Consider the following 10,801-nt stretch of genomic DNA (forward strand, 5'->3'; position numbering starts at 1 on the left):
TCCTTTTGTCCTCCTGACGTTCCTGAGGAATAGGGTGGGGCTACTATTATTATTCTTTCACAGATGAGAAAAGGGAGGCTAAATGAAGTGCCCACTGTTAAAAATAGAATCCAGATCTTCCGAGGCTCTCCCCACTGGCTCACTCTGCTTACTTCCTCTCCACTGACAATTCCCAAACCTTATTTTAATCAAGAGTTCAAGTCACTTCCTCCACCAAGCCTTTACCAGAGCTGCTAACAAGGAGCAAAAGCGAGAAAGGGTCTGCTCTGTTCCTACTTACTCTGTGCCCTGACACTCTAGGTGCTAACAAACTGGGAAAAGACCAAAAAGGGTGGGGAGGATAAAAAAAAAAAAAACAATAAAAACCACAGTCCATCCTAATAACCACTTTCCAACATTAACATTCTTGATAAAAATTAAGACTAATTACACATAGACTGACTATAGCATAATGGATATATAATGGATGGATGAACGACGGCCAAACAATCCATAGATTAGAGAAAACAGAAATACATTTCACACACACCCCGACCCAACCAAGCTTTCATAAGTGCTAACGAAAGGGTGTTTGTTTTGATTTTTACAACTTCTCCGTCCTTTCTCTGTCCCCGTAGTGGGGTACTAGCAGGACACTCAGCTCATCAGTGCCTGACTGGAATATTTACTTTTTAAACCAAGAAATGGAAGGGACCGAAGGAAAATTAAGACGGCAGAATCCCGGGGGGAGGAGAAAAAGCAAAACCCGGGGAAATGGCATAGGTTTTAGTAATATCATGTCAACCTGAGTAATGATTGACATTTTCATAGCATTTAACAGTTGCTCAGGTGGTCGAGATCTCCAAGACACAACTCATCAGAAACCGGGCTCAGGGTCAGTCGGAGGAGTTAAGATGGAAAGCACCTGGACCACTGTCTTTACTGTACTATTCCAAGCGCCTAGTACAGTGCCCCGCACAAACTGAGTGCTTAATAAATACTACTGATTGTCGGAAGACAGAAAAGGAAACCTATGAGGGCTAGACCGGGGAGAGGGGTGCAGGGGGGAAAGAACAAACTCAAGTGCGGGAAATGAAGGTCAATCAATCAGTTGGATTTATTGAGCGTTTACTATGTGCAGAGCACTGAACTAAGCACTTGGGAGAGCACAACACAACACAATCAGTAAGCACGTTCCCCGCCCATAATGGACTTCTGGGGTTCAGAACGGAGAATTATGAATGGGAAGTATTCATTCATTCACTCCTTCAATCGTGCTTACTGGATGCACAGCACTGTACAAAGCGCTTGGGAAAGTACGATGTAACAATAAGCAGACACATTCCCTGCCAAGATGAGCTTACGGTCTAAAGCTCTCTTCTTCCCTTCAAACCCTAGAGAGAGCTAACCTCCTCCAGGAAGCCTTCCTAAACTGAGCCCCCTTTTTCCTCTCCTCCTCCCCCATCGCACCCCCCAACCTCCTTCGCCTCCCCACAGCACTTGTTCATATTTGTACAGATTTATTACTCTATTTTACTTGTATATATTTACTATTCTATTTATTTTGTTAATGATGTGCATATAGCTATAATTCTATTTATTCTGACGATTTTGACACCTGTCTATGTGTTTTGTTTTGTTGTCTGTCTCCTTCTAGACTGTGAGCCCGTTGTTGAGTAGGGACCTTCTCTATGTGTTGCCGATTTGTACTTCCCAAGTGCTTAGAACAGTGCCCTGCACACAGTAAGCGCTCAATAAATATGATTGAATGAATGAATAATGAAAAGTAGAGATTGGGGGTCGTGGCGGAGTTTGGGGTACAGCCGAGGGTAGGCCTGGGTCTTCCTGGGGAGCAGCAAGGCTGGAACCTTAATAATAATAATAATAATAATAATCAAGTGATATAATATTAAGACAAGTGAGGTGACTTGCCTAAGGTCACGCAGCAGACAAGTGGCGGAGCCGGGATTAGAATCCATGACCTTCTGACTCCTAGGCCCGGCCTCTGGGATGTGGATTCTAATCCCGACCCTGCCACTTGTCTGCTGTGTGACCTTGGGCAAGTCGCTTCACTTCTCTGTGCCTCAGTTACCTCATCTGTAAAATGGGGACTGAGACGGTGAGCCCCACGTGGGAAAGGGACTGTGTCCAACCCGATTTGCTTGTATACACCCCAAAGCTTAGAACAGTGCTTGGCACATAGTAAACACTTAAATACCATTATTATTATTGTTCTCTGTGCCTCAGAAATCTCTCTGTAAAATGGGGATTAAGACTGTGAGCCCCACATGGGACAATCTGATTAACTTGTGTCTCCCCCAGCGCTTAGAACAGTGCCTGGCACATAGTAAGCGCTTAACAAATACCATCATTATTATTATTATTGTTACTCACTCATTCATTCAATCGTATTGATAGAGTAAACCCTGTGTGCGGAACACTGTACTACGCGCTTGGGAAGTACAAGTCGGCAACATCTAGAGACGGTCCCTACCCAACAAGGGGCTCACAATCCAGAAGGGGGGAGTCAGGCAACAAAACACACAACAAAAACCAAGTAGACAGGTATAACTACTCAGCAGCCAGTCGTCAGGGGCAGGGGGAGTGAAGACTGTGAGCCCGTTGTTGGGCAGGGATTGTCTCTATCTGTGGCCAAACTGAACTCTTCATCCCCATTTTCCAAATGAGGGAACTGAGGCCCAGAGAAGTGAAGTGACTTGCCCAAATTTACACAGCTGACAAAGTGGCGGAGGCGGGATTAGAATCCACGACCTCCGACTCCCAAGCCTGGGCTATTGCCACTGAGCCACGCTGCTTCTAGGCAGTAAGCGCTCAATACGACTGAATGAATAAATGGTCATGGGTTCTAATCCCGACTCTGCCACTTTGTCAGCTGTGTAAATTTGGGCAAGTCACTTCACTTCTCTGGGCCTCAGTTCCCTCATTTGGAAAATGGGGATGAAGACTGTAAGCCCCACGTGGGACAATGTGATTACCTTGTACTTCCCCCAGTGCTTAGAACAGTGCTTGGCACCTAGTAAGGGCTTAACAAACACTATTATTATTTTATTCTCTGGGCCTCAGTTCCCACATCTGTAAAATGGGGATGAAGACTGTGAGCCTCATGTGGGTCAATCTGATCACCTTGTATAACAGCACTCAGCAAAGAGTAAACGCTTAACAAATGCTATTATTATTATTCTTATTCTCTGGGCCTCAGTTACCTCATCTGTAAAATGGGGATGAAGACTGTGAGCCCCACGTGGGACAATCTGATCACCTTGTACTTCCCTCAGTGCTTAAAACGGTGCGTGGCACCTAGTAAGTGCTCAATGCCATTATTGTTATTATTATTATTTTCTGGGCCTCAGTGACCTCATCTGTCAAATGGGGATGAAGACTGTGAGCCCCACGTGGGACAATCTGATTACCTTGTATCTAACCCAACATTTAGAACAGCGCTCAGCACATAATAAGCGCTTAACAAATACCATCATTATCATTATAATTATTATTATTCTCTGGGCCTCAGTTCCCTCACCTGTAAAATGGGGATAAAGGCTGTAAGCCCCACGTGGGACAATCTGATCACCCTGTATCTAACTCAGCACTTAGAACATATTTATATATATATATATTTGTATGTACTTATTACTCTATTTTATTTGTACATATTTATTCTATTTATTTTATTTTGTTAATATGTTTTGTTTTGAATGAATTCATTCATTCATTCAATCGTACTGATTGAGCGCTTCCTGTGTGCAGAGCACTGGGCTAAGCGCTTGGGAAGTCCAAGTCGGCAACATCTAGAGCCGGTCCCTCCCCAACAGTGGGCTCACAGTCTAGAAGGGGGAGACAGACAATGAAACAAAACATATTCATTCATTCATTCAATCGCATTTACTGAGCGCTTACTGTGTGCAGAGCACTGGACTAAGCGCTTGGGAAGTACAAGTCGGCATCAACTAGGGACGGTCCCTACCCAGCAGCGGGCTCACAGTCTAGAAGGGGGAGACAGGCAACGAAACATATTAACGAAATAAAATAAATAGAATAGATCCGTACAAATAAAATACATAGAGTAATAGATACGTACAGACACAGGATTGAATGAATGAATAGAATACATAAATAAGTAGAGTAATAAATACGTACAAACACAGGATTGAATGAATGACTGAGTGACTAGAAGGATGGCCACTGTTGGGTAGATACGTACAAATAAATAGAGTAATAAATACCCAACAGCGGGCTCACAGTCTACAAGGGGGAGACAGAGAACAAAACAAAACATATTCACAAAATAAAATAAATAGAATAGATATGGACAAGTCAAATAAATAAATACATAGAGTAATAAGTAGAGTAATAAATACGTACAAACACAGGATTGAATGAATGACTGAGCGACTAGAAGGATGGCCACTGTTGGGTAGATACATACAAATAAATAAATAGAATAAGAAATACGTACAAACATAGGACTGACTGAATGAATAAAATAAATAAATAGAGTAATAAATACATACAAACATAGGATTGAATGAATGAATGAGTGACTAGAAGGATGGCCACTGTTGGGTAGGGGCCATCTCTATATGTTGCCAACTTGGACTTCCCGAGCGCTTAGTACACTGCTCTGCACACAGTATCATCATCATAAATCATATTTATTGAGCGCTTACTATGTGCAGAGCACTGTACTAAGCACTTGGGAAGTACAAATTGGCAACATATAGAGACAGTCCCTACCCAACAGTGGGCTCACAGTTGAGAAGGGGGAGACAGACAACAAAACCAAACATATTAACAAAATAAAACAAATAGAATAGATATGTACAAGTCAAATAGAGTAATAAATATGTACAAATATATATATATATATATACAGGTGCTCTGGGGAGGGGATGGAGAGGGGGACGAGGGGGCTCAGTCTGGCAGTCTGGAGGAGGGGCCTTGAATCAATCAATCGTATTTATTGAGCGCTTTCTGTGTGCAGAGCACTGTACTAAACGCTTGGGAAGTACCCTTGAAGAGAGGGTAAGCGCTCAATCAATCAACCGTATTTATTGAGCGCTTACTGTGTGCAGAGCACTGGACTAAGCGCTTGGGAAGTACCCTTGAAGAGAGGGTAAGCGCTCAATCAATCGTATTTATTGAGCGCTTCCTGTGTGCAGAGCATTGGACTAAGTGCTTGGAAAGTACAAGTTGGCAACATCTAGAGACAGTCCCTACGCAACAGCGGGCTCACAGTCGAGAAGGGGGAGACAGGGAACAAAACCAAACATATTAACAAAATAAAATAAATAGAATAGATATGTGCAAGTCAAATAAATAGAGTAATAAATATGTACAAACACATATACATATATACAGGTGCTGTGGGGAGGGGATGGAGAGGGGGACGAGGGGGCTCAGTCCGGCAGTGTGGAGGAGGTGGGCTCTCAGTAGGGCCTTCAAGGGAGGGTAAGCGCTCAATCAATCAATCAATTGTATTTATTGAGCGCTTCATGTGTGCAGAGCACTGTACTAAGCGCTTGGGAAGTACTCAATCATTCAATCATATTTATTGAGCGCCTACTGTGTGCAGAGCACTGGACTAAGCGCTTGGGAAGTCCGAGTTGGCAACATCTAGAGACGGTCCCTACCCAACAGTGGGCTCACAGTCTAGAAGGCTCCATAAATACGACTGATGGATGGATGGAAGGATAATAACAATAATAATAATAACTTTGGTATTTGTTAAGCGCTTACTATGTGCAAAGCACTGTTCTAAGCGCTGGGGAGGATACAAGAGGATCAGGTTGTCCCTTGTGAGGCTCACAATCTTAGTCCCCATTTTCCAGATGAGGTAACTGAGGCTCAGAGAAGTGAAGTATATGTATATATGTTTGTACATATTTATTACTCTATTTATTTATTTTACTTGTACATATCTATCCTATTTATTTTATTTCGTGAGTATGTTTGGTTTTGTTCTCTGTCTCCCCCGTTTAGACTGTGAGCCCGCTATTGGGTAGGGACTGTCTCTAGATGTTGCCAATTTGTACTTCCCAAGCGCTTAGTACAATCAATCAATCAATCATATTTATTGAGCACTTACTATGTGCAGAGCACTGTACTAAGCGCTTGGGAAGTACAAATTGGCAACATCTAGAGACAGGCCCTACGCAACAGTGGGCTTACAGTCTAAAAGGGGGAGACAGAGAACAAAACCAAACCTACTAACAAAATAAAATAAATAGAATAGATATGTACAAGTAAAATAAATAGAGTAATAAATATGTACAAACATATATACATATATACAGGTGCTGTGGGGAAGGGAAGGAGGTAAGATGGGGGGGATGGAAAGAGGGACGAGGGGGAGACCAAACATACTAACAAAATAAAATAAATAGAATAGATATGTACAAGTAAAATAAATCAATCAATAAATAGAGTAATACATATGTACAGCGCTCTGCACATAGTAAGCGCTCAATAAATACGATTGATTGATTGACTGACTGTGAGCCCACTGTTGGGTAGGGACTGTCTCTAGATGTTGCCAATTTGTACTTCCCAAGCGCTTAGTACAATCAATCGTATTTATTGAGCGCTTACTATGTGCAGAGCACTATACTAAGCGCTTGGGAAGTACAAATTGGCAACATCTAGAGACAGGCCCTGCCCAACAGTGGGCTCGCAGTCTAAAAGGGGGAGACAAAACCAAACCTACTAACAAAATAAAATAAATAGAATAGATAGGTACAAGTAAAATAAACAGAGTAATGAATATGTACAAACACATATACATATATACCCAATGGGGAGGACCAAGGTTCCAATAATAATAATAATAATGATTCATTCATTCAATTGTATTTATTGAGCGCTTACTATGTGCAGAGCACTGTACGAAGCGCTTGGGAAGTACAAGTTGGCAACATCTAGAGACCGTCCCTACCCAACAGCGGGCTCACAGTCTAAAAGGGGGAGACGGGGAACAAAACCAAACCTACTCACAAAATAAAATAAATAGAATAGATAGGTACAAGTAAAATAAACAAATAAATAGAGTAATAAATATGTCCAGTGCTCCGCACATAGTAAGCGCTCAATAAATACGATTGATGATGATGATGATGAAGTGACTTGTCCAAAGTCACCCAGCTGACGGTGTAATAAATATGTCCAGTGCTCTGCACATAGTAAGCGCTCAATAAATACGATTGATGATGATGATGATATGTACAAGTAAGATAAATAAATAAATAAATACAGTAATAAATAGGTCCAGCGCTCTGCACATAGTAAGCGCTCAATAAATACGATTGATGATGATGATGAAGTGACTTGCCCAAAGTCCCCCAGCTGACGGTGTAATAAATATGTCCAGTGCTCTGCACATAGTAAGCGCTCAATAAATACGATTGATAATGATGATGATATGTACAAGTAAAATAAATAAATAAATAAATACAGTAATAAATACGTCCAGCGCTCTGCACATCGTAAGCGCTCAATAAATACGATTGATGATGATGATGGTCTATACAAGTAAAATAAATAAATAAATACAGTAATAAATATGTCCAGCGCTCTGCACATAGTAAGCGCTCAATAAATACAATTGATGATGATGATGATATGTACAAGTAAAATAAATAAATAAATACAGTAATAAATATTTCCAGCGCTCTGCACATAGTAAGCGCTCAATAAATACGACTGATGATGATGATATGTACAAATAAAATAAATAAATACAGTAATAAATATGTCCAGCGCTCTGCACATAGTAAGCGCTCAATAAATACGATTGATGATGATGATATGTACAAGTAAAATAAGTAAATAAATACAGTAATAAACATGCACAGCGCTCTGCACATAGTAAGCGCTCAATAAATACGACTGATGGTGATGATATGTACAAATAAAATAAATAAATACAGTAATAAATATGTCCAGCGCTCTGCACATAGTAAGCGCTCAATAAATACGACTGATGAGGATGATGATATGTACAAGTAAAATAAATAAATACAGTAGTAAACATGTACAGCACTCTGCACATAGTAAGCGCTCAATAAATACGACTGATGATGATGATGATATGTACAAATAAAATAAATAAATACAGTAATAAATAGGTCCAGCGCTCTGCACATAGTAAGCGCTCAATAAATACGACTGATGAGGATGATATGTACAAGTAAAATAAATAAATAAATACAGTAATAAACATGCACAGCGCTCTGCACATAGTAAGCGCTCAATAAATACGACTGATGGTGATGATATGTACAAATAAAATAAATAAATACAGTAATAAATATGTCCAGCGCTCTGCACATAGTAAGCGCTCAATAAATACGATTGATGAGGATGATGATATGTACAAGTAAAATAAATAAATACAGTAGTAAACATGTCCAGCGCTCTGCACATAGTAAGCGCTCAATACGATTGATGAGGATGATGATATGTACAAGTAAAATAAATAAATACAGTAATAAATATGTCCAGCGCTCTGCACATAGTAAGCGCTCAATAAATACGATTGATGAGGATGATATGTACAAGTAAAATAAACAAATACAGTAGTAAACATGTCCAGCGCTCTGCACATAGTAAGCGCTCAATAAATACGATTGATGAGGATGATGATATGTACAAGTAAAATAAATAAATACAGTAATAAATATGTCCAGCGCTCTGCACATGGTAAGCGCTCAATAAATACGATTGATGAGGATATGTACAAGTAAAATAAATAAATAAATACAGTAATAAACATGCACAGCGCTCTGCACATAGTAAGCGCTCAATAAATACGACTGATGGTGATGATATGTACAAATAAAATAAATAAATACAGTAATAAATAGGTCCAGCGCTCTGCACACAGTAAGCGCTCAATAAATACGATTGATGAGGATGATGATATGTACAAGTAAAATAAATAAATACAGTAATAAATATGTCCAGCGCTCTGCACATAGTAAGCGCTCAATACGATTGATGAGGATGATGATATGTACAAGTAAAATAAATAAATACAGTAATAAATATGTCCAGCGCTCTGCACATAGTAAGCGCTCAATAAATACGATTGATGAGGATGATATGTACAAGTAAAATAAACAAATACAGTAGTAAACATGTCCAGCGCTCTGCACATAGTAAGCGCTCAATAAATACGATTGATGAGGATGATGATATGTACAAGTAAAATAAATAAATACAGTAATAAATATGTCCAGCGCTCTGCACATGGTAAGCGCTCAATAAATACGATTGATGAGGATGATGATATGTACAAATAAAATAAATAAATACAGTAATAAATATGTCCAGCGCTCTGCACATAGTAAGCGCTCAATAAATACGATTGATGAGGATGATGATATGTACAAGTAAAATAAATAAATACAGTAGTAAACATGTCCAGCGCTCTGCACATAGTAAGCGCTCAATAAATACGACTGATGATGATGATATGTACAAATAAAATAAATAAATACAGTAATAAATAGGTCCAGCGCTCTGCACATAGTAAGCGCTCAATAAATACGACTGATGATGACGATGATATGTACAAATAAAATAAATACAGTAATAAATATGTCCAGCGCTCTGCACATAGTAAGCGCTCAATAAATACGAGTGATGATGATATGTACAAATAAAATAAATAAATACAGTAATAAATAGGTCCAGCGCTCTGCACATAGTAAGCGCTCAATAAATACGACTGATGAGGATGATGATATGTACAAGTAAAATAAATAAATACAGTAATAAACATGTACAGCACTCTGCACATAGTAAGCGCTCAATAAATACGACTGATGATGATGATGATATGTACAAGTAAAATAAATAAATACAGTAATAAATAGGTCCAGCGCTCTGCACATAGTAAGCGCTCAATAAATACGATTGATGAGGATGATGATATGTACAAATAAAATAAATAAATACAGTAATAAATATGTCCAGCGCTCTGCACCTAGTAAGCGCTCAATAAATACGACTGATGATGATGATATGTACAAATAAAATAAATAAATACAGTAATAAATAGGTCCAGCGCTCTGCACATAGTAAGCGCTCAATAAATACGATTGATGAGGATGATGATATGTACAAGTAAAATAAATAAATACAGTAATAAATATGTCCAGCGCTCTGCACATGGTAAGCGCTCAATAAATACGATTGATGGTGATGATATGTGCAAATAAAATAAATAAATACAGTAGTAAACATGTCTAGCGCTCTGCACATGGTAAGCGCTCAATAAATACGACTGATGATGAAGTGACTTGCCCCAAGTGCCCCGGCTGCCGGTTGGCAGAGGCGGGATTCGAACCCAGGACGGCGGCCGCCGCCTCCTCCTCCTCCTCCTCCCCGCAGCCCTCCCGGTGGCCTCACCGAGCGCTGCAGCTCCCCGAGCCAGAAGGAAGCGCGCTCCTTCCCGCTGGGGTCCGGGTCGTGGTAGAGCGCCTGCACCGCCTGGTACACCAGCTGCAGGCTCGGCTTCCCCCCGTCCATGGTGAGGACGACGACGACGACGATGATGGCGACGATGGCGGCGGCGGCGGCGTCGCCTCGTCGTCCCCCTCACAGTCCCGGCCGCGGCCCGTCCCTGCCCGGCGCCGCCATCCCCGCCGCCGCCTCAGCCGTTACCGGGCCGGGTGTCCCCGCGAAGGCCGCCCCCCCCGGAAACACGGCCCCGGCGGCGCTGGGGTTCCGCCCCCCCCCCACCCCCGACTGGAGCCCCCTCCCCCCGCCCCCTCCGTCGGCCGCCGATCCCGCCGTCCCCCCC

General features: G+C 41.1%; 1 protein-coding gene across 2 annotated transcripts in view; it reads right to left on the reverse strand.

Annotated features, from left to right (window-relative positions):
* Nucleotides 1–10,555, reverse strand: part of TNPO3 (transportin 3) — a 72,533-nt gene extending 61,978 nt beyond the window's left edge. For both annotated transcript variants that reach the window (XM_038752493.1, XM_038752492.1), the window contains exon 1: nt 10,408–10,555. In XM_038752493.1, coding sequence (XP_038608421.1) covers nt 10,408–10,527 — 120 coding nt within the window. In that variant the 5' untranslated portion in view covers nt 10,528–10,555. The remainder of the gene's footprint in view (nt 1–10,407) is intronic.
* Nucleotides 10,556–10,801: the final 246 nt, after the last annotated feature.

Source organism: Tachyglossus aculeatus, chromosome 10, assembly GCF_015852505.1.
Source record: "Tachyglossus aculeatus isolate mTacAcu1 chromosome 10, mTacAcu1.pri, whole genome shotgun sequence".
In the NCBI taxonomy this organism is placed as follows: Eukaryota; Metazoa; Chordata; class Mammalia; order Monotremata; family Tachyglossidae; genus Tachyglossus; species Tachyglossus aculeatus.